Genomic DNA, 25,536 nt, shown 5'->3' on the forward strand with positions numbered 1-25,536 from the left:
CATGGGAAATGTTGAACCAAAATCTGAAATCACTCGGGTTCCAAAAGTTCCATATTTTTTTTTTTTTTTTTTGCAGGTTTCACAGCATGTATACATTTATTCTCTAGCTTGAGGGGGAGTGTTGAGTTCGTGGAGTAAGGGTATTATGGCTATGGGTACTTTGTTAAATAAGCTCGTCTTTTTATCTCCCTAAGTATTGTTATGTTTTTTTTTGGGGTATTGATGTAATCTTACATGGTAATCACAACTTAGTAAATATAGGGGTGAGAAATAGATTCTCCCCAAGCATTTTTGTGTATTCTTCTTCTTTTTTAATTCCTCTTCTCTCATCTTATTTCCTTTTATCACTTCAAAATTTATGCTGTTGCTTTTATCAATTTTCTATATTAAGTAGGTCTCCTGCAGGCCAAGTGGTATTTTTGTTGTTCCATTGGCATGTCAGTAGTATAGGAGGAAAGGAAGAAACTGGATCAATTCCCTTTGTTATTGGATGGACCTCATGAAATGTATGTAACCATCACACTTTCAACGGCAAGGAACACTGAATGTATAGGGTCATTCTCTTTTGTTAACAAAACAGGAATTTCGTGAATGGCTTGAATGATCAATGAGATCAGTCAAGCTCTCTATTTATAATAATAATAATAAAAGAGATTACAAAGGGAAACACTGTTCATGACACTATTCACAACACTGATCACGACACTGTTAACAGTGTCACAGCCCAAATTACAATCCTAGCCTTGTTTAAATGTACATAAATAAAGCATAAATAAAAAACCAAAATTACCCTTATAATATCGGGTAACACATCTCAACACTCCCCCTCAAGTTGGGGCATAGATATCACACATGCCCAACTTGACTAGACTAGGATAAAACAACTTCCCACTCAATCCTTTGGTGAAGACATCAGCCAATTGATCTCCAGACTTCACAAAAGGATTACAAATCTGCCCACTCTCTAACTTCTCCTTGATGAAGTGTCTGTCAATCTCCACATGTTTGGTACGGTCATGCTGCACTGGATTGTGGGCAATGCTAATTGCTTGCTTTGTTGTCACAGTACAACATCATTGGAAGATGAACATAACCACGGATATCAAGGAGTAAACTCTGAAGCCACAGTAACTCACATATGCCCTGGGCCATAGCACGGAATTCAGCTTCAGCACTAGATCTTGCCACAACATTTTGCTTTTTACTCCGCCATGTGACTAGATTTCCTCCAACAAAAGTACAATAGCCGGAGGTAAGATTTCTTGTCGGGGTTACCACCCCGTCAAGCATCGTGTAAGCCTCAATGCGAAGATGGTCATGAGGAGACAAAAGGATCCCCTTTCCTGGAGCTGACTTCAAGTAATGGAGAATACGAAGAACAACAGCCATGTGAGTGGAATAAGGATCATGCATGAACTGGCTCACAAGACTCACAGCAATGGCAATATCTGGTCTGGTGTGGGAGAGATAAATCAGCTTACCCACCAATCGTTGATATCTGCCCTTATCAACAGGTTCACCATCCTTCTCTTGCAGACGGGTAGTAGCTTCCAAGGGAGTGTCATAAGGATGACAACCAAGCAAACCAGTCTCTGATAGTAAATCTAGAACATACTTTCTCTAGGAGAGAAAGATGCCTTTTGGAGAACGGGCAACTTCAATCCCAAGAAAATATCTTAGCTGTCCTAGATCTTTTATGTCAAATTCTCGTCCCAAGAAAGCCTTCAGGTGAGAAACTTCATCTGTATCATTACCAGTCACAACTATGTCATTAACATAAACTATGAGAAGAGTGACCTTTTCTCCCTTTCGCTTGATGAACAGAGTGTGATCAGCATGACTCTGTTTGTATCCATTGGAGACCATGGCTTTATGAAACCTACCAAACCATGCCCGTGGAGATTGCTTTAACCCATAGAGTGCCCTTTTGAGCCTACAAACTTTTCCATGGGTCTTGCCAGAGGAAAAACCCGGAGGAACATCCATATAAACCTCCTCTTCCAACTCCCCATGAAGAAATGCATTTTTTACATCCAACTGCTGTAGGTCCCAGCCCAAGTTGACAGCACAAGACAGTAAGACCCGGACAGAGATCCTGTGTGATATACATATTGTTTCCTCTCTTTCCTACAAGGTCGGCCTTTTAGAGGAAGCGGTTTCTACATCTTTGCTTGCAAGAACCTCTACTTTTGGGCTTTTGGCAACTAATTAGTGTGGCAATATTAGCTTTGTGGAGGTTCAAAGAAACAATGGGATAAACTGATTAGTTAGATCTAGGGGTTCTTTGTGTAGCTATGCTGCTAGCTTTGAATTTCAGGTGCAACTTTTTTATATTGGCCTTGGGCCCTTGGTTTTTGTTAAATAGATTAATAACTCTATTACTTACGAGAACCCCAACTGGAAAATGAAAAACAAATAAATCATTAATCATTGTGCCATCAGCCCTGGTTATCTTATTCAACCAGTCTAAAAGTTCCCTACAATTCCTCATGGTTGTTAACACATTTATTCTTTCTTTTATTAGGAACCTAATAATTTTTTAACGGTGAGTTTCCAAATAAAAACTTGCAGGTTGAATTCATTCCTATTTGATTTACATTAAGAAATTGGGAAAATACAGATCAATATATCACGATCATAGGCCGCACTGCTATGGTTCAACATCTAGGATCTCCCCTCCAACCCCAATTGTCTTATATATGTATTTCTGTTATGTGTTCACTGTTTTGAATTTATGACACAATTTTTGGGTAAAGGCTGAAAGCAGAAAACACTCAGGGCACCCAATATCCCCCCTAGAGTAGAGGCTACTTGAAGATTGTAGCACAGCACAAATCTCAAACATTGATAATTTTATTCAGATGAAAGGAATTTTTGAAATAGATGTGTTTTATATGTTTGAGCAATGAGAAGTGTGTGAATAAATTCTTAGGTCATCATGATTCATGAATACTGTACAGATACTTATGTTCTTTTTCTGAGCTATTTATAGTATAAGCTTTTGTTATCTGAATGATATGGTGATTATTCAAGATTTGTCTAGTCACCGATTCGGTGTTTTGATTACACAAATAAGGGGAAAAGAACGCTGTCTGGTTGCATTCCCCTGTGCCCATACACAAGGGGGAGTGAAAGGACTGCTCCATCCTCCTGTTGGATGCCCCTGCGTGCCCCCTCATTGCCCCCCGTGCTGGTGCAGGAGCCACATGACCGGACAGAAAATCCTTCACCTATAATTAGAACTTAGAAGATATCCAGTTAGGCTTTCTGTAGGGGATTGTGTAAGAACCAGTAATGAAGACTAATCCCAAACCAGGAAAATCCAGCGTGAGGTTAGCTCAAACAGGATCAAAAGTTATAGAAACAAGAACAAGAAATAAAATAATAGCTTTAGCAGATCAGATTAGAACTGCATAAAAATTCATCTGATAGGCTAGTTTAGCTGCCAAATTCTGACAGCTGGGATTGAGATCTAGAACAATCCTACAGCAAGTAGGATTTCAGGGATTTAAACAGAAACTTAGTTGGCAGAAAAGAAGAGATTATTAAAGCTAGTTGAAAGGGCAACAAACAAATTTATCAGAACTTATAAATAGCTCCAGAAATTTAAACTAATAACAAAATAGACCTGAAAAGAGTAAATCGGTATAGCTCCAGGAACTTAAGTTGAATAGATCTGACCTTTCAGTTCAGTTTCTGTAGAGAGATATAGAGTAGGTAGAAAGATAAACAGGCTAGAAATCCACCTAAACCCCAGGCTAGGAATCTACTAAAGCATCACATAGAATCCACTAGGTAAAAAATCCTGAATCCACAGCACAAAATTTCAGAAAACTGAACTGCTTAATTCTCAAATTGTATGGGGAGGGCTATGGCCAATACATGCAGGATTCAAAGTATCGGTACGTATTGTATCGGTATGGGTCGGTACCGATACGATACATACCGACACATCTCTTATGGGCTGACATGATACGATACGACCGATATGGGCTGACACGATACGATACGACCGATACATATCGATACCATCGATATGTCTGGTAAAGGGTTCCGTGAGTGGTTTAATACGTATCGATATGTATCGATACTTATCGGCCGATACGGCTCGATACATACCGGTACATACCGATACCATTGATACATTCCATAAAAAAGCCCTTTTCACTCACAGACTCGATACAACTCCTATTCTAACGGAAAAAGGAAGGAAAACTCTAAAATCTTGCATTTAATCTTGGTTTTTTCACACTTCTGGACTAAAAAACGAATCAAGGAGTGCTACAACATCATCCTTTGCATCATCTAATAGTCTTCATGGCTATAGATGATTACAACATGTAAAACCTCATCTTTTATAACAATTGCAATTTAATGCACTTGTTTGGTTATACAGTATTCTCCATTTTAGTGTTTATGCATGATACTTGTTATATATTGCTTATTTATATTGTTTTTTGTTCCAAAAGTGTATTTCCATGTATATCTTAACCATTACTATGCGTATTTGTAGTGTTCAAATACATATTTCCGATATTTTAATCGATACATGATATGATAGAAACGACGTCTCTTAAAATCAAGCCCAATCTGATCTACCAACGCAATAGCCGATACCGATATTTTAAACCTTGAATACATGTACTTATAGATTCTACTAGAAACCTGTGATTGGCTAATTAGAACTCTTTCATCATCCAACCAATCGGAAAGCTCCAATCTGACCCATTACATCATCTAGCCAAAAGGAAGGCTCTAAACTGACCTAAAGACTTAACAACCAATAAGAAAGGGAGAACCAACTCATACTAGATGGACTTAACAATAGAAAAAGAAAAAGTTGAGAATCAGAGTATTGGAGAATGATTTGGATTGTCTAGAATGATAGAGGCCTTTCTTATTTATAGAGAGGATTGGGATTACAATTAAAGTATCTTAGGTAAGGATGAGTCATAGTCCTTATCCTAGTATACATACCACGAATCTAGACTTCCTAGCATACATATAACGAATGTAGACATTAACAATCCCCTTCAAGTTGGTGCATATAGATCCATGCCCAACTTGCATACAATAGGATGAAACACCTTACAATTTAAATCCTTTGTGAACACATCAGCAAATTGATTCTCGGAGATAACAAAACGGATGCAAATGGAGCCTTGTTCAAGCTTTTCCTTGATAAAGTGTCTATCAATCTCAATATGTTTGGTCTTGTCGTGCTGGTCCTACTTTGTTATCACAATTGAGCCTCATAGGTTCTTCAACAGTCACCCCTAGATCACAAAGTAACGCAAGCCATATGAGCTCATAAACACCTTGTGCCATTACTCGGTACTCTGCTTCTGCACTGGATCTAGATAACACTGGTTGCTTCTTGCTTCTCTATGTAACTGGATTCCCTCCAAAAAATGTACAATATCCTGAAGTAGAGCGCTGATCAACAATAGAACAAGCCTAGTGAGCATCGGTAAAGGCTTCCTGCTAACAAGTACCTTAGAATCTGATATATTGTCTCAAGATGTGCAGTTTGTGGATTATGTAAGAATCTTCTAACAATCCCTACGACATATGCAATATCTGGCCAGGTATGAGAGAGGTATATCAACCTTCCAATGGAGGGCAATAGTGGCAAGAGCAGAGCAAGTAGGCACAATGGAGGGCATCATCACAGAGTGTCACCGTTCTTCATGCGCACCAAATTATAGGCCTATCGGAGAGTTGGAATTTGGAAATGTGTCTCGGCCAAGGAATTGAATACGGATTTGATCATAGTCCGGATTCAAGCCAGTAAGAAAGTCATATACCCTCTCCATTTCGTGCTCCTTTTTAAATGTAGCAGCATCCTCAGTGAAAACCATAGAAATGGGGTGATAAAAGTCCAGTTGCTGCTAAAGAGTAGTGAGCGTAACATAGTAAGCAGTGAGAGATTGATCCTTCTGAGTAGTTTCATGAACCTGATGCCAAATCTCATAGATTTGAGCATAGTTACTAGTTTGTCATAGACTCATAGGTCTGCTTAACAGCCTCCCATAGGTCTTTGGCAGAATTCAGAAGCACAAAATGCGAACTAATAGAAGGCTCCATAGAGTTCATAAGGAAGGGCATAATAAGGGCATCATCAGCCAACCAGGTATTCTTTGTAGGGCCCTTAATAGGCATTGGAGTGTCACCTGTCAGGTACCCCGAAAAATGATTGCCACGAATAGTATGAAAACAGGCTCGTGACCAGACAAGATAGTTAGTTACATTCAACTTTTGGCAGTCCCGGGTGGAGAGATGGGTTATGGCCATGATTCCCGACATGACTCACCTCATTGCCCCCAACTCCCCCCTAAAGAGGTGCCATTAATGCTACTCTCCATCATAATGCCAACATATCAACACAAGTCTGAAATGAACTGCTAGAAAGAATTCACAGAGAGAGATGAGCCAATGGCCAAGTGGCTTGGATGGTGCTAAGCAGAAAGGGGCTAGAGGACTGGGCGGCAGCCGAGGTGTGGCTGGTGAGACCAGCGACGCGAGGGCGATAGGCAGTAGAGCTGAGGGGCTGGTGAGGTCAGCATGTCAAGAGCGGCAGGGAGCTAAGAGGGCTGGCGGGGCCTAGTGGTGCGGTAGGACTGGCGTGTGGCCAATGGCAAGGCAGCAGGGGGCCAAAGGGCTGGTGGGGCCAGCAACAAGGTGGGAGCAGCCTAAGAGGGCTGGCGGAGTTGGCGTGTGACCGGCGGTAGAGGTTGGGTGGTAGCGATGGTGCAACATCGATGGTCAGCCGAGATTAGGTGGTGGTCAGGTGAGTCAGGCATGGCGCAACATACGTTGAGGCATGTTCAGTCTACCATGCTTGGACCGAGAGGCCAATGGCCAGGTGGCTTGGATGGTGCTAAGCAGAAAGGGCTGGGCGGACTGGGCGGCAGCCGAGGGTGGCTGGTGAGGCCAGCGGCGTAGGCATAGGCGAGAGCTGAGGGGGCTGGCGAGGTCCAGCAGTCAGGCGGCAGGGAGCTACTGGGGGCTGGCGGGGCCTGAGTGGCATTGGCGGTAGGACTGGCAGGGCCAATGGCGAGGCAGCAGGGGGCCGAAAGGGCTGGTGGGGCCAGCAACAAGGTGGGAGCAGCCTAAGAGGTCTGGCAGGAGTTGTCGTGTGGCCGGCGGTAGAGGTTGGGTGGTAGCGATGGTGCAACATCGATGGTCAGCAGAGTTAGGTGGCGGTCAGTGAGTCAGGCGTGGCGCAACATACGTTGAGGCATGTTCAGTCTACCATGCTTGACCGGAGAGGCCGAAGCCTCGATTGCTTGTCGTGGGGACCCTATTGGCGGAGGATTTAAAAAAAAAAACTGTAAGTTTTGGGGCTCTGATACCAAGTTGAAAATCAAAGTATTGGAGAATGATTTGGCTTGTCTAGAATGATAGAGGCCTTTCTTATTTATAGAGAGGATTGGGATTACAATTAAGGTATGTTAGTTAAGGATGAGTCATAGTCTTTATCCTGGCGTACATACAACGAATATAGACTTCCTAGCATACTTACAATGAATCTAGACATTAACAGAAAATCTGGAGACCTTCAGCTGCAAAAGTGGACCTTAGATTCTGAAAACTTCCACCCCCAATTTAGACTGCAGAACAGAACCTGGAAATTTCCAACCGAAATTTGGACTGCAGAAACTGGAAACTTCCAACTGCAATTGGACTGCGGACCTGGAATTTCAGCCTGCAGAATCTGGAAACCTCCAGTCGCAGGCTTAGATGGCTGTGAGACCTATTTCTTCTTAGTTTCTGCATCAACCAGTGGTTTCAAGAATTGGACAAATTGGTCACTTGTAGTGGTTCATAATGTTATTTCCAGATTCATGGTTGACTATTCTCTTGTCTTCGGTGAATTTGGGGAAAAAATAGTGGATGCAATCATAAATTGGGAGGTTTATGATAATCACAAATGTATCATATTTTTTAGAGGAATCTATCTTAGGGAGGAAGCAGTAATTTCTAATCCTCCCAACTGAATTAGAGTTGGTGGCACTGTAGAGTCCTTTGGCACTTTTATTTTCTGCTTTGTCTTTACAGTCGGAATGGTTTTTTTGGTGGGTTGCCTTAGTCCTATTAGAATTTGTTTTATATGAAGTCTGAAGGTATGGTTCACATTAAAGCATATTAAGGTCTGATATTGTCCTTATGGTTATATTTAAGATGAGAAATTGAGAAGGGACTGGAATCTGTCTTTTCTTTTCTCCTCCAGCTAATGAAAAACATAGAGCCACTACTCCAATCTTCCCTCCCCACCCCCAAAAATGTTACACCCCTAGAGTTTGATAGGTTCCATATCTCCCCCTGGCTCTGATTACGTCAAGCCATGTCAACAAGTTCTTGCCTCTGGTTGGAAGTTTTGTTGTCCATGTGGTTAAGTTTACAATTAGATCCAATCTCATCTAATTGGTACTGCATCAATAAGTGATTTTTGTGGAAGCAGCTGTCAAAAGAATAGAACTTCACTTGTCAGAAGATAAGTTGCAGCTGGATAGAGTAGTCTTGGATAACTTCACATGTTAGAAGTCGTGATATGCCTCTCGGTATTAGCGCCTGGTGCTAATACCGAGAATGGCTTAAGTGAGGGTGTTTTGGGTATTTTGGTTGTGACTTTATAATTTTAATTGCCCTATTATATTTATAAGATTGAGGGGAGAATAATATGATCAAGTATTCTCCCCAAACTGTTGCAGCTCATTCTTCTCTCCTCCCCTCTCTTCTTCTTCTCTCTTTTCTTAGTCTAAATCACTGCTATTTACATGGTATCAGAGCTAGGCTTTTAAGAATCAATTTAATCTCTTAAGACCTACTCTATTTCTCTCGGTTCTCATAGGGATTGCGATCTGAAGATCTTCAAGGTTTGAGGTTTTTCGTGGATTTCGTTTGAAGGGGCAGCAGCATCCTATGCTGCGATTTTTGGAGGATGTTTGAGACTAGTTCATGAATAGATAAGAGGAACTAGGTCTCACTTTTGTGGTTTTTATCGGTTCAGGGTCAGTGGTTGAAGTTTGATTGTGAAGAGGATTCTGTTTCAGGTTTCAGTGTTGACAGCTCTTTGTTCGATTTTTCCCTGAATTGATTGTTGGTGAAATGGCTTGCTGCAGAGCTGATTTCTTATAGGAATCAGTATTTATCTTATTTTGGAGGGACTTTTGCTGTCCGGTATTGGTGATTGATCTTCTTTTTGCTGTTCGATTTTTGAAGCTGTATTTTTCTTGATCGAGATGGGTGATCCAAGTGATGATTCAAAAGGAGTTGTTGCTGAAGTTGTCTCGGGCTCTTCCAAATCTATTACAAAGAAGAAATTGGAAGAGGTAAGCAATTTTCAGCAGTGGAAGAAAATTGTTTGGGTAGTTTTGACAGGTCGTGGCCAACAGAAACACCTTACAAAGCCCAAGCCCGAAGATGATGAAGCATGGGAAATTGTTGATGCAAGTATTTTGGGGCAGATGCTGAATAGTATGGATTCACAGATTGTTGACTTAGTAACTCACATAGACACTGTGAAGGAGTTGTGGGACTACCTGCATGTTCTGTATTCTTGAGAGAACAATTTATCTCGTATTTATGAACTATCACAGGAATTCTATCGTACTGATAGGAAGGGTCGTCCCTTGACCCAATATTTTGTTGAGTACGGATGTTTGAAGAGTTGAATGCATTGCTGCCCATCAGTTTTGATGTGAAACAATTGCAAGACCAGCGAGAATAGCTCGCGGTTGTGGGGATTTTGGGAGGACTGGGTCAGGAGTATGATTCAGTATGCTCTACTATTCTTGGAGGTGATCGGGTTGTCTCTCTTGCAGACACTTTCTCTCGAGTTCTTCGTGTTTCTCGTGATAGCTCCCATGAGTCACCACCGGTTACTGGTGAGAGTTCAGCCCTTGTTGCATCCAGCCAAGGGAGAGGTAATGGTGGACGTAGTGGGGGCCGTGGTGGTGGCACAGGTGGCCGTGGTGATGGAAGAGGCAGTAGTGATGGTGTTGGTGGTGAAAATTCTGGTTTTGTGAGCAACCATTGTGGTCGACCAGGACATATCCAACCCTTTTGTTGGAAACTTTATGGTAAACCACCCCAACAACAGTATGCTAATTCAGCAGACAGTATCGAGTCTTCTGTTCCATCTTCTGAAGGTAAGATGGTGAAATTGTCGGATGAGGATTATGCTTGGTTCACTCAAATTCAGATTTCTCAGCCTTTTGCATCCTCCACAGCTACTTTTGCCAAGACAGGTAATGCCACTGCGTGTTTCTCATCTTCTTGGCCCTGGATCATTGATTCGGGTGTATCTGATCATATGTCTGGTGTGTCAGGTAACTTTTCTTCCTTTCAGATTACCGAATCTAGTGTTACTTTGGTTGATGGTTCCTGTGCCAAAGTCGCTGGCATTGGTACTGTCTGTCCCACTCAATCTTTGTCTTTGTCTTCTGTCCTCTGTTTACCTGACTTCCCATGTAACTTGCTCTCTGTTAGTAAAATTACTAAAGCTTATAATTGTTCAGTAACGTTGTTCCCTGATTCTTGTGTTTTTCAGGATCTTACGACGAAGAAGATGCTTGGTAGGAGACGTGAGAAAGGGGGGCTGTATCTTCTTGACGACTCTCCTGCAGTTGCTTGCTCCAGTGTTCTGTCTCCACACCAAGTTCATTGCCGGTTAGGTCATCCGTCTTTGCAGAGTTTATAGAAGTTGGATTCTCATTCTCGTTCTCTTTTTAGTCTAGAGTGTGAGTCATGTCAGTTTGGAAAACTCCACCGTGTGAGTTATTCCCCTAGAGTCAATAAACGGTCTGCAAACCCTTTTTCTTTAGTGCATTCTGATGTATGGGGACTTTGTCCTATTACTTCTAAGTTGGGATTTGAATATTTTGTTACCTTTGTTGATGACTATTTAAGAATCACTTGGGTTTATCTAATGAAGCATCGTTATGAGTTATTTGCAATCTTTCGTACTTTTGTTAATGAAATGCAGACTCAATTCAATACCAATATTCGTGTTTTGCGTAGTGATGATGCACTAGAATATTTTTCAGCACCTTTTAATTCTTTTATGGCCAACCATGGTATGTTACATCAGTCTTCTTATTCAGCCACACCCCAACAAAATGGTGTGGCTGAACGGAAGAGTAGGCATCTAATGGAGGTGACCTATTCCATTCTTTTTTAAATGAAAGTGCCAAAAATATTTTGGGCTGATGCTGTTTTGACTACCTGTTTCCTTATAAACCATATGCCATCTTTTGTGTTACAAGGGGGGATTCCTCATTCTCTTTTATTTCCAACTGAGCCACTTTTTGTTTTACCACCCGGTATTTTTGGTTGTGTTTGCTTTATTCGTGATCATCGTCCTGGGTTGTCCAAGTTAGATCCCAAAGCAATTAAGTGCATTTTCTTGGGTTATTCGCGGACTCAAAAAGGTTATCGGTGTTATTTCCCTATGCTTAAAAAATATTTGTCACTGCCGATGTTTCCTTTTTTGAGTCCACCTCTTATAGTGATGATTCTTTTGTTCCCTCTGAGTTGGACGATGAAATTCCTTTGTGTGTGGTTCAGCGATCTGTTTCATAGGTTCCACCGCCTACAGTTCTATCACCTCCACTTCCGCCTCCACCTCCACCTATTCGGCCAGCACGTCCTCCGGTTCGGTTCACTTTTGTTCGTCGTCCTCATGTTGCTGCCGCACCCCCGGCCTCTACTGATCCTCCAACACCTGCTTTGTCTATCGATCCAGCCCTTCAGTTAAGTATTCCTGTTTTTGATTCGGATATTCCCATTGCTCATCGTAAGGGTGTTCGAAGTTGTACTCAACATCCATTGTTTAACTTTGTTTCTTATTCTGGTTTGTCTGCTAACTTTTCTGCTTGTTTGTCCACTATTGAGTCTTATCCTACCCCTAAGTCCCTTTCAGAAGCATTATCTCATTCTGGCTGGAGGATAACTATGGAGAAGGAATTAACTGCTTTGGCTGAAAATCGTACTTGGATTTGGTCCTGTACCTGCTGATAAAAAGGTTGTTGCTTGTCGATTGATGTTTGTTGTGAAGGTCAATCCTAATGGTTCCTTTGCCCGTTTGAAGGCACACTTGGTTGCAAAGGGTTATACTCAAGTCTATGGGGTGGATTATCTTGACACGTTTTCCTTGGTGGCCAAACGTGCCTCTATTTACCTCTTGATCTCTCTTGCAGCTTCCCATCACTGGTCTCTTTATCAGTTGGATGTGAAGAATGGCTTTCTTCATGGCGATCTCCTTGAGGAAGTCTATATGGAGCAACCTCTTGGGTTTGTTGCTGAAGGGGAGTTTGGTCTCGTTTGCAAACTCAAAAAGTCGTTATATGGTCTGAAACAGTCTCCTAGAGCCTGGTTTGGGAGATTTTCTGATGTGGTTTTAGAGTTTGGGCTCACTTGGTGTAGCAGTGATCATTTGGTGTTCTACCGGCAAAGCAAGGCTAGTAGGATATTTTTGGTGGTATATGTGGGTGATATAGTCATTACCGGTGACGATGTTGAAGGCATTCAACAGCTGAAAGTACATTTGCAACATAAATTTCAAACCAAGGATCTTGGTAAGCTGAAGTATTTCCTTGGGGTTGAGGTTGCACAGTCTAGCAAGGGTATTTCTCTTTCTCTGAGAAAATATGTTCTTGATCTGCTCACAGAAACAGGTATGCTTGGGTCTAAACCTTTGGATACTCCAATGGACCCGAATTTAAAGTTGACAAGTGACAGTGGTGATATTCTTGATGATCCGGAAAAATATCAAAACTTGTTGGTAAATTGAATTATCTCACTGTGACATGCCATACACTGCCTTTCCGGTCAGCGTAGTGAGTCAATTTCTGTCCTCTCCCAGGACATCATATTGGGATGTTGTGATTCGGATTTTGAGGTACTTCAAGAAGGCTCCAGGCCGTGGTCTACTCTACACTGATCATGGTCATTGACGTGTTGAGGGATTTTGTGATGCTGATTGGGCAAGGTCTCCCGTAGATAGGAGGTCTACTACTGGATATTGTGTCTTTGTGAGAGGAAACTTGGTGTCTTGGAAGAGCAAGAAGCAGCCAGTAGTAGCCAGATCAAGTGCAGAGTCAGAGTAACGGGCTATGGCCCAAGTTACTTGTGAATTGATGTGGATGAAGCAGCTGTTGGCTGAATTAAAGTTCGAAGACAAAACTCCTACACAGTTATGGTGTGACAATCAAGCTGCTATCCATATTGCTTCCAACCCTGTGTTCCATGAAAGGACAAAACACATAGAGGTTGATTGTCATTTTGTTCGAAAAAAACTACAAGAAGGTCTTATTGCTCCACAGCATGTTCGCACAGGAGAACAACTTGCTGATGTTTTTACCAAGTCCTTGGGGAGTGTGAGGATCGATTATATTTGTAACAAGCTGGGCATGATTAACATCTATGCTCCAACTTGACAAGTCGTGATATTCCTCTCGGTATTAGCGCCTGGTGCTCATACCGAGAATGGCTTAAGTGAGGATGTTTTGGGTATTTTGGTTGTGACTTTGTAATTTTAATTGCCCTATTATATTTATAAGATTGAGGGGAGAATAATACGATCAAGTATTCTCCCTAAACTGTTGCAGCTCATTCTTCTCTCCCCTCTCTTCTTCTTCTCTCTTTTTTCTCTTTTCTTAGTCTAAATCACTGCTATTTACACATCAATAAGTGTTTTTTGTGTGGAAGCAGCTGTCAAAAGAATAGAACTTCACATGGCAGAAGATAAGTTGCAGGCGGATAGAGTAGTCTTGGATTAGGGAAGCTGACAGGAAGAAAGTTCGTTGCTATTACCATTTGCTGAGAACAAGAGATCACTTGATGCTTTACTCAACTTATTTATCTCTACATTTTGGAGTTCAAGACATACCTATTGTTGCAGAGCTCCGGGCGCTTAGGGATGGTCTGCTCTTGTGTCAGGGGTTGGGTTTTCTTGATGTTGTTGTCAACTCAGATTCTGCTGCCACGGTCAGGATGGTTAACCAGAGGAAGTGTTCTCTATGGCAGGGCTGGTATTGGTTTAGTGAGGTGGTTGCCTTGATTTCGTCCCTTCGTGCTTTTGTGACTTTCGCTTTCAAGGAAAGCAATAGAGCTGCGGACTGGTTTGCCAATCTAGCTTGTAATACAGGGCATTCTGCCGTTTTCCAGCGAGGGTGCATCCCCGAGGGAGAGATACAGTCTATTCTTCGTGAGGACAGGGCAAGTCTGCCCGTTCTGAGAGCTTAATCCCTTGTGGGTGTTGGTTGTCTTTTCGTGGTTTTGAGTGCGTCTGCACTTTGGGTTAGGGGTAAGGTGGAATGTCCCCCCCGTGTATTCTTTATTTGTTTTTATGATTCTAATAAATTTCTAGGGGCTGGCCTGGGTCCCAGATAAGTTCGGGGTAAAAATAAAAAAAAAACATACCTATTGTTACCATCTAATCTATACAACTACCATTTGCATCTTTCTGTTCTGATTCTTATTTTACTTGATATCTCTGACCAAACATTCCACCTTTTTTGCTCCGTCGACATCTCGTGACCATGCTATCTATATATTTGTTCATGGCAGGCAATTGATGATCGAACCATTGGCCATAATCCTGAGAGATTGAGTTTATTGAAGGGTGGAATTGTTTACAGTAATGCAGTTGTGTAAGTAGCATCATAAATTTTTCTATTTCTGGATCTTAATCAGTCTAGCTGTATTTGCTTTGGTTCATTGTTTGTCCCACTCTCAAGTGCAAATGATTACTGCTTAGTTCAAAAATTGGCTTTTGCAAGTTAAATTTATTTCAGAAGTAAAAAAAAAAAATTTTAAAAAGTTTAGTGAAGAAACCATATATGTACTACCATTGTCTGTACAAATTGTTTTGCCGAAGAATGAGTGGAAGTTGTTGATCTGACCCAGTTTCTACTTAAACCTAAAGACTAGTAAATTGCCTTGGCATACTTCCAGGTTCCTAGTGGCAGTTACACAAAGATGTTTCCCCTGGGATTTGTTATCTTCTATTTAGATGAAATTTGTTATGAGTGACAATTCCTCTTATTTTCTACTGCCCTACTGGATTGGTTGGAAGTTTGAAGTGTTGAAGGAGAAACTGAACAATGGAATAAGTATTCTTTTAGGGATGTGGAGAAGAAGAAGGACCAGATTTTGAGACCCAGAACCCAAATTCTGCGGAAGAGAATAGTCGGGTTTCATCTTAGCAGGAGATGATTGTCAGGGAAAAGGTAGAGGACTTGGCTAATGCTATTTATCATTAAGAAATTATATGAAGGCAGAAATATTGACCTTTGTGAATAAAATCGGGTTTCAAAAAATACTAGTTATTTTGACTAAAAAGTTCGTATCCATATTCGACGATGGAGAAAGAGCATTAGTTGTTGTTTTCACCCCACCTTTACTACTAAGGGATGAAATCTTTCTCCGGGTGGGGGGGGGGCTGATTCTGCCGATGAAACCTTTTGTTTGATTGAGAGGAATGATTAGACTGCCTATGAGACAGTCCTACTTTATTTATAATAGTGACATATACAATAATGCCCCTATGGACAGATTTACCCTTATACCCATATTACACCCACATTACAACACTCCCCCTCAAGTTAGTGCATAGATGTCACACATTCCCAACTTGCACTCTATAGGATGAAACAACTTACTACTTAACCCTTTTGTAAAAACATCTGCTAACTGATCTCCAGATTTTACAAATTCAAATCAGTCCTTGATCTAACTTTTCTTTGATGAAATGACGATCTATCTCCACATGCTTGGTACGAATCTGCTGGATTGAATTGTTAGCAATACTAATTGCGGACTTGCTGCCCCAATAAAGCATTATAGGAGGGGAAACAGGAAGTTCCAGATCTTTCAAGAGACCTTGAAGCCACATTAACTCATAGATGTCATGAGACATGGCACGAAGTTCGACTTTAGCACTGGACCAATCAACAACTGCCTACTTCTTACTCCTCCAAGTAACCAGGTTGCCTCCCCCAAAAGTACCATAACCAGTGGTAGATCGTCGATCATCTAGAGAGCTGGCCCAATCAGCATCGGTAAAGGCCTTAACTTGTAAAAATGACTATGAGCAGAGAGGAGGATTCCCTTTCTTGGTGCAGACTTTAGGTAGCGTAAGATCCGGACCACAACTTCTGAGTGTGAGGAGTGAGGATTATGCATATACTGGCTTACTAGACTAACAACAAAGGCAATATCAGGGCGAGTATGGGATAGGTAAATCAGCTTTCCAACCAATCGCTGATACTATCCCTTATCCATTAGATCACCAGTCTTACTTCTCGGACATATCCTATACATTCTTACAAACAAAACCCTATTTCTCAAGTTTATGCACCAGATGCACAAACATCCATTTGTATATTGTTCAGTATATACGCACACACACACTCTCCTACCTTCTCATCTGTAAAATGAGCATATAAATCACCCGTATAACTTACTGTCTCTGACTCTAGTTATTGGTCTACTCCTTATTCCAGTCACCGAAGCACTGGGGAGGACTATAACCAGTCGTATCACGTATTACGTATTGCATCTTCCCTCATCCAGTACCTATTCCCCTACTAGAAGGGGATGGCAATCACAAAGGGTTCTACGTTCATCTCTTTATTACTTCTATTTCTTTTCATATAAACGTATCACATCACATTCATTTCATTTGTACATGTCCATACTTTGCATTCATTTAATCATTTCCCACTTTATTCATATACGTATTCATTTCCATTGTGACCAAGAGGTCACGGGTTCGAGTCTGAAAACAGCCTCTCTGCAAAAGCAAGGGTAAGACTGCTTACGACCCTCCCCAGACCTCGCAGTGGCGGGAGCCTTGTGCACTGGGTACGCCCTTTTTACGTATTCATTTCCATATGAAAGCATCATGCCTTATTACTTAATATATGAATCAGCTTATCTTAACATGTATCATTTCTATCATTAAACTCATAATAATCATACTTATGCCACTGTACAGTTAACACATATCAACATTCAATCAACCAGCGTATACATTACAGTATATATTCCCTCACCTAATCAATGATTCAATACATCATACTTAATAGTACTAAACATATCATTCCATATACATACTGCTATACGAACATCATTTCTTTGTTATTCTAATTTCATTTCATACAAACATATCGTATACATTCCTATCATTTCTGTCACACCCCAGCCCGGTTTATAAGGGCCAAGTGTGACTGGATGTCTCTGACATCCAACCAATCCCCTAGGATCGCAAGTGCAGTACCCTATTTACAAACATATCTCACAAATACAGTAATCAAAGGCAGCGGAAACAATTTAAATAATAGAGGTAACATCAGTAATAAGAGAAGTCTAAGTAATATTTCATTTATATAAAGGATAAAGTTTGTGATACAACTATATAGTTCTCAAAAGTACCACAAGGTAAAACTATACAAGAACCATAATATAATTATACAAAGTGTTATAAACATAAAAGAGTAGGGAGATAGCCTGGACTGTTAGGCCAAGATCAAGAGAATGCGCAATCATCACGTGCGCATGAAGCATTGTGCACTTCATACTCCAACGCCACAAAGCTACCACCAAAAGTAATTGAGTCATCTGAAAAATAAGGATATCCACAGGGGTGAGCTCCACTGAGCCCAGTAAGGGAAACACACAAGCAAGTGCAAATAGTCCATGATGAATGACCTAGAACTAAGAATGCTTCTAGTAACAGTACTAAGTCTCATGAGGTATAAGTGCTATTGTAATAGAATGCTAGCCTCGGTCCCGGAAACACATAACCAGACGTCGGTTACCTGAGCGAAACCATTCTATTACGGGTGAAAATCCGCCAGCTCCGGAATGAACACATCGGACCCCAGCAGACCCCCAATGACTAACCCTACTGTTTGTTCCCACAGCGGAGCGGATCGCTAACATGGGACAGTGCATGGCATTTCGGAATTTATCCTTCGGACCTACCACGGGTTATCCAACACCTCAACCCCTGTTGGTAAGGGTCGTAGCACTGGGTTTCTGCCAATCCTAACCTAGTGCATACTAACATGATGGCATATGAATCAATATAAGATAGTAAAGTAATTCTATTCAGCAATAGTAATAGCAACATCAACTCAAGAACATAAGTAATTTCATGTATATGCATCATATAATGCATCCTAATAACATGCATCATCTAATGCAAAGAAGGAAAAAACTATAAAACTATATGATCAAAGCATTATCATGATGCATGACATGGCAATATTAACAAATAGAAATTAATACAACAAACACACTGAAATTAAATCAAAATCCTCTTACCTGAGTTGGAGAACTAACTAGACAACAGGGATCCAAACTCCAATATAGACCTCACCAAAAAGAGAGAAAACAGCCCTATATAGACATTAAATAACATAAATTAGACATAGAAGAAACCCTAGGTCAAACCCCTAGCAGTTAGGTTCAAAACCATCACAAAATAGTGAACCGGATTTAGACTTTGATCCAACCGGTCAACCGGTTGTAGGCCTGCAACAGCATCCGATCCAAAAGACAGATTTGGGGGTTTTGTTCTAAATGTATGGATCTTCACATGCATGTACCCAATTTCAGGTTTTTGGGTAATTCCAATATGGGTAAGTGGTTTTGTGTATATTAAACTCAAAATCATTCATTAATTTGGGGATTTTGGTTAGTTTACCTAATTTATCAATCTAGGGTTAATGGATTACATAATTCAGTTGTGAATTGAAAAATTAACATGTAATATACAGGTTACATCACAACCAGAACCATAATTGGTCTAATTTCAAAGGTAATATATAAGGTTTGGTCCATTTCCAAGCTAATCTATGGTTTAAAGGTTGAATTGGGTTTAAGACCTAATTAGGGATAAGAGAAAAGAGAGGAAGGGGAAGAGTACAGCAGGGATTCATGGCCTACCTGTTACAGCAGTAAGAATTGATAGATGGCAGCCTTGCTTTTATGTTCCAAGGTCTTTAATGGAGGTCTCCAAGCTTCCAACTCAACTCCAAGATCAAAGACTCCAAGGCAAGCCCTCCTTTCCCTTCTTCTTCTTCTCTTTTCTCCCATTTTCTCTAAGGCTCTCTATGCTGGAACGATTTCAGTCTCTTTAGATGGTAGGATAATGAAATTAGAGATAAGTTTTGTTTATATACTAAGCCTTAACTAAGGCTTGTTTGCTTAGTTAAGTAAAAACAGTTTTTGAAAATTAATTCTCCAACCTGATTTTATAGAATTAAATGTATTATTACACACCAGGGATGTGGGTCCCACAGAGGTAAATTACTAATCTGCCCCTATATACTATTTAAATAAAAATTACCATATATAAACATACAAGAAGGGTTTCTCATCTACAAGCCGGTCAAGAATAGAGTGAGGTTTCACAGGCTATTAATCCAACATGCCAAGCTAATGTGTTGTCTTCCGCTAGATACCTCAGATTCATTAGAGACTAAGTTACTTGGCTGATCGGAATGCCTTTATAGGCAAGTCTCGAGATTGGTCTGAATTTTCAACCGGGGCAGCTCACAACATAGAGGCTAGTATGGGCAATATTGAACCAGAACCTGAAATCACACAGGTTCCAAAAGTTCAAATTTTTGCGGGTTTCACAATTTCACCATGTTCATTCCTTGCATTCATTCAAATCATTAATACATAGTAATCATACATCAATTCATAACCATATTCCTCTCACAAAATTCGTTCTTACGAACATATACATAACCATGATCCCTCACCTTTTCTTAACATAGTAAGCATCTGCGTACAAAAGTACTTGTGTATAAGCTTTCCTCAAGAACCCAAGCTAACACCTTAGTAGAAATTCCAATTCCTTTTTAATTTCCCTCTTTGTTGAATTGTGTACACCAGAATACCCCTAGCGTGGGTATTCTTACAGTTGTAATTTTTTCTTCTTTGTACCTCCTAGTTAAGTCGGCTGTACTAGGGGTACTTTGGTCATTAGTATGTATTCTCTCTGTTGGAACCGCTTCCTCTAAAAGGCCGACCTTTTAGAGGAAGCGGTTTCTACATGATATCAGAGCATGTCTGATCTAGGTTAGAAAGAAAGGAAAAACCCACCTTCTTCTCGTCAATCAACTTCTTCCTTCTCTTTTGCTCGGCTTCTCCTTCTTCTGGTTTTCTTCTTCTCATCCTTGTAAGGGGGTAGCACTAATGAGGTAAAAACCTTAACCAATGATTTAGTTGCTGCCCTACTCCATTCAATATCTTTTTTCAATTAAAATTCTGCTGGAACCATCTTTGCGAATTGGACCTTTCCAGAATTTTTTGGAGATCAACTTCCTATCACTATTGAAGGCTGACCTTCCACCATTGGAGCTCCCTTTGTTCTCTTTTCCAGCACCTTCCTACCCTATTTAAATGACCTCCTTCCCTTTTTTTCTATTTCTCCATCATTCATTAACCTTTCGAGCCCCTACCCTAATCGATCTCAACTTGTCAGGGTTTTTCAAAACCCTGACTCCAATCGATTTTAGGGTTTCCCTTTTCAGATGCAGCTGATTTTTTGGGGGTGATTCCCTACTACTACAAACCCTATTCGACCTAAGTTTGGACCCTTTTTTATGGCTGGATTTGTTTCTACAACAAAAACTTTCTTAACCTGCTAAAAACCCTGACAATACCCTCACTCCAATCGAAATTAGGGTTACAGGTTTCAGCTTTAGCTGATTTTTGGAGGGCTGATTACTTCCATTACTAGGACCACTCAACCTCAATCTTGCACCTATCCAAGTTTTCTAGAAGACCCCTCCCCAATCGATCTCTATTTTTCAGGGTTTTCCAAAACCCTGACATTAATCGATTTTTTGGGTTAAGGTTACCTGCTGCTTCTAGAGTTTTGAAGGTGTTTCTACCATCAAGAGAGGCAATCTACTTCAATTATTCATGGCTTAAAGAAGTATTTTACCTAAGATAGCTGCTGCCCTATTTTTTCTGCACTTTTTGGTGTTTCTCCCACTTGAAGATTAAGTCTCAATTCCTACAAGAGATTGGGTGTTCATATTGGAGTTCCATTCTAGCAGCTGTGGACAACATTTATGCCAAGAAATTATCACACTTTGACAAGCATCAACAGATTTTTGAAGTCTCCTTCCCCTAATCGATCTGACAAAAATCGATTTTAGGGTTAGGGTTGTCATATCAAGCTAATTTTTTGAGGAGAGTCTTATACATATCAAAGGAGTATTCAACCCAAATTTCAACATCATTCTTGGAGGTTTTTTTGAAAAAAATTCAGGTTCACACTTATGGCTCGATTTCTTCAATTATCAACCTATTTTTTATTGGTTCCTATATGGATGGCTGCTTCAACTACCTATGGATCTGTCGGATTATTTATCTTAAATTTACTGGTTCTATTGAGCTTTACTACATACCTTACTGGTTCTATTGATTAGCTTCTGTTATTGCTACCTTTATGTGGACTACTGCTGCCCTATTATTGAGACTGAGTATCCTACTATTGGAGATCAAATTTCTTTCATTATTGAAGACTTGAATCTACTACCCTGGAGATCAGCTTATTTGGGATTACAACAATGTGTTCCAAGGTTATTGGTTGCAACTACGAACCTATTCAGTTATGTGATGCTTTTCTGGTTCATATCCGGCTTATTTTGGAGCTTGATCCTAGCATTGTTCACTAATTCAGATCTGATCCAAGTTTTTTGTTGAAGCTTCTTACATCAATTGCTGTCCAGATATCTTCGTTAGTCCTATTTCGCATGTGGGAGTTTATACATTAGAGTTTTTGCACACTTGTTCTTCCTTGTTTGAAGATTGATCAAGCCTTGAAGATTGGAGCTTTTCCTTACTTCAAATCAGATATGTATACTTATTAGATTTGAATATTGGAGTTAGGAGTTTCTCCTCTGCAGGAGTTTCCATCAAAAGTGTTTGTTTGATCATTTGAAGATGGTTGAAATTTTTTATGTTGCATTGTTTTACTCTGTAATTCATTATCCCACTGCTCTGTTCACTTCACCACCTCCCAAAACATACCTTTGGCATATACCCATAACCACTTTGAACGATAATGGTATTCTTTAATATGCCATTTCTTCCTTTTCCATTACCCTTGGCACATTTTTTGGAAAATTCTGGAATATTATGCTTTTGCCCTATCACTTACATCATCTCTGTTATGTCCACGTGTACTACTACACGTGAGTGTACTAACTACACGTGAGGGGGAGATTATGTACAATACACCTGCAGACATTGTAGAAGCAGAACTTGCAGGAACACTTGGTGCAAAACATAGAAGATCAGAGTTTCCACCATTGCCATTGGGTATCTCCTTTGTTATTGGGTTGAGTTTGCCTTAAGGGGGAGATTGAAGTATTAAAGCATTGAAGATGTTTGGTTATTGCCTGCCTATATGAGGTTCTACAGTTGGGTTGATCATTTTTGCTGCCTGATTTATTTGTTTCCGCTGCTTGCTGCCCTGGTTGCTTATCTCCAAGATTATCAGTCAGAGATTCATCACTGGACAGTTGTTGAAGATTGGTGAAAGTTTGCTGATCAAGTCTGCCCAGGTTTTGAAGATCTATTTTTCAAGTTCTTAAAGGTTTATTTGGGAGCTACATTCATCTGTTAAGCTGGATTTTGTTGCAACTTAGTTTCTTCCCATTTTGTTAAAGTTGGGCATTAGTACCTTATATGCGCCAACTTGAGGGGGAGTGTTTGCATTATTATGGAGTTCTTTTTTTCTTTTTAGTTCAAGCTGGATCTTCTTTCTTTACTTATTTGTATAATCCAGCTTGAGGGGGAGTGTTGAAATATGTAATCCAGAATACTGTGAGGGTATTCTGGTCCTTTTGGGGTAATTTTATTCTTATTTTATTAAGTTTAAGTCGGCTATGTGGGTTTTAGTCCCACATCGCCTATTTCAGTCCCTTTGTAACTTTCCCCTCTATTATAAATAGAGGGGCTTACCTATCAATGAATCTAAGTCATTCCATTCTCTCATTCTCTCTTTCTAACCCACGATTTTGCCAACACTCTCATATTATAAATACAATGCTTGGTTGATCATATTGATCATTCAAGCAATTACGCTCTAATTCAGGTCTGCTAACATGGTATCAGAGCAGGTTTCGAATTAGGGCAGTTCCCTCTCCTTCCATTCTTGATTACCCCTCTCTTTCCCCTTGTTCTTCATCCTTCCACTAGGGCAGCACTGATGACGTGATCTACAGATCCAGTAGCTGCCCTCCATCACCTCATTCATGTTATGAAAAATGTTTTAGATCGATAGAAGCTTGTATACTGCCTGCGATATTTGAAGACTTCAAGTTCTTGGACTGATTCATCTACACTGCCAAAGGATCTCTCCACATTATTGAGGCACAAGACTACAACAGATTTATATTGGATAAGGTTCTATCTCCTGCCGTATTGTGGCTCCTCTCCTTGATCGATTTTGCTCTCCTATTGGTTTTTTTCAAAACCCTGCAAATATCGATCTTGGCTTTGTGATTCTTTGTTGATGCTGATTTTTGGAGGAGTAATTCAGTACTCTTAGAACCACACTTGATCCAAGTTTCAGCTCCTTCTGGTGGTTTTTTGTCTGCAATCTGCCCTCCATCGGTTTCACCAAAATCAGGGTTTTTTCAAAACCCTAAAAAAGTCGATCTATAGGATTTCATTGTCAGTTACTGCTGGTTTTTGGAGACAACTCTTCTTATATTTAAAGAGGTCTGCCCTCTAATATTCAGCCCTTATCTTGGAGTTTTTATTGGGTTTCTCATCACCACAACCCCTCTCTGCAATTTGATTTTTTCTGCTGCATAATGGGTGACTCTGAAGTCTCTACTGGCACTTTAGCTGCTGATGGGTACAGTAGGAATGACGCCCGTGATCTTCTTCCTAATCCTATCAAATTGGATGGGAGCAATTACCTGATATGGTCTCGCTCTGCCTACTTTGCCACTGCTGGCCGTGGGCTTACTGGCCATATTGATGGCACTACTGTTATGCCAACTGAAGCTGGCCCTTCTCTGAACAAGTGGATCTCCAATAATGGTATCCTCATGTCTATCTGATTGGCTCCATGCAATCAGACCTTGCGGGTGGATTTCTTCTTATTGATAATGCTGCCCAGATATGGTCTGCCTGCAAGGAAACATATGGACAGCTTGGCAATGATGCCCAGGTTTATGAACTCCGGAAGAAGGTCCTTCATACCACTCGGGGGGAATTGACTGTCTCCAAGTACTATGCTACTCTTCGCAGCCTTTGGCAACAGTTGGACCATTTTTTTGATTACCATCCTTCCATTCCTGGTGATATTGCGTCTTACAAGAAGCATGTTGACAAGACACGGGTCTATGACTTCTTGGCTGGATTAAATGTGGATTATGATCAGATTAGAGTTCAAGTGTTAGGCCACTCTCCTTTTCCCACACTTGAACGATCCTATGCCTTGGTCTCCTCTGAAGAGAACAGTAGGGCTGCCATGCTCCATCCTCCACTTATTGAGAGATCAGCTCTCCAAACAGCTTCCATGGCTGTTCCTATGCCTGCTGGTTCCTCCCCTTCTGGTGATGGTTCTACCAAGGGCATTGTCACTTATGAGCATTGTAATAAGCCCTACCACACCAAGGATAAATGTTGGAAACTTCACGGGAAACCAGCTGACTTTGAAGCCAAACAGGCTGCCAAGAAGAAACCAAGCAAGAAGGCCCATCACTTTGAGTCTGTTGCTACAGCCCCTACTACTGACACTGGCCTATCTCAGGAGGATCTACAGGCATTCCTACGTGTGCTCAAGTCTTCCGCTGTTGCTGCCTCTACTACATCAACTACTGTCAATTCACCTACTCCTTCAGGTTCAAACTTTGCTCGGTCCAGATCCGAAGACGAAAGGCTGTAATCAAGAGAATAAAATCAGCGGATGTGGTGTGGTTGGAAGATCCTGAAGACATCAAGGAAGAGGCCGTGAGGTACTTTTCTGAATTATTTGCATCCCAGGGGGTGTGATTGATGAAGCCCTGCTGGACTGCATCCCCCAGGTCGTTACCCCTGAGATAAATACAAACCTAGTTAAGGTACCCACATTGGAGGAGGTGAAAGATGCTGTGTTCTCCTTGTCTTGCGATAGTGCCCTTGGGCCAGATGGTTTCTCAGGATATTTTTTCTCCTCATGCTGGGAGACGGTTTGGGCGGGACACTTGGGCTGCGGTTAAAGACTTTTTCACAAGGGGGTTTTCTGCCCAGAAGCTACACCTCTGCAAATCTGGTCCTCATCCCTAAGAAGGACAACCCAGAGTCTATGGCTGACTTCAGGCCTATCAGTCTCTGCAACTTCTCTTTCAAGATTATTGCGAAATTTTTACTAATAGACTGGCTACTCTGTTACCAGATTTGATTGCAGAGGAGTAGGGGGCTTTTGTCCAAGGTAGGAGCATCCATGACAGCATTGCTTTGGTGCAGGAGGTTGTACAGGACCTGAACAGAGGTACAAGA

General features: G+C 40.9%; 1 protein-coding gene across 3 annotated transcripts in view; it reads left to right on the top strand.

Annotated features, from left to right (window-relative positions):
- Nucleotides 1-25,536, top strand: part of LOC122662560 (probable starch synthase 4, chloroplastic/amyloplastic) — a 171,061-nt gene that overhangs the window by 28,184 nt on the left and 117,341 nt on the right. For all 3 annotated transcript variants that reach the window (XM_043858224.1, XM_043858223.1, XM_043858225.1), the window contains exon 7: nt 14,575-14,657. In XM_043858224.1, the coding sequence (XP_043714159.1) occupies nt 14,575-14,657 (83 nt within the window). The remainder of the gene's footprint in view (nt 1-14,574; nt 14,658-25,536) is intronic.

Source organism: Telopea speciosissima, chromosome 5, assembly GCF_018873765.1.
Source record: "Telopea speciosissima isolate NSW1024214 ecotype Mountain lineage chromosome 5, Tspe_v1, whole genome shotgun sequence".
NCBI lineage: Eukaryota > Viridiplantae > Streptophyta > Magnoliopsida > Proteales > Proteaceae > Telopea > Telopea speciosissima.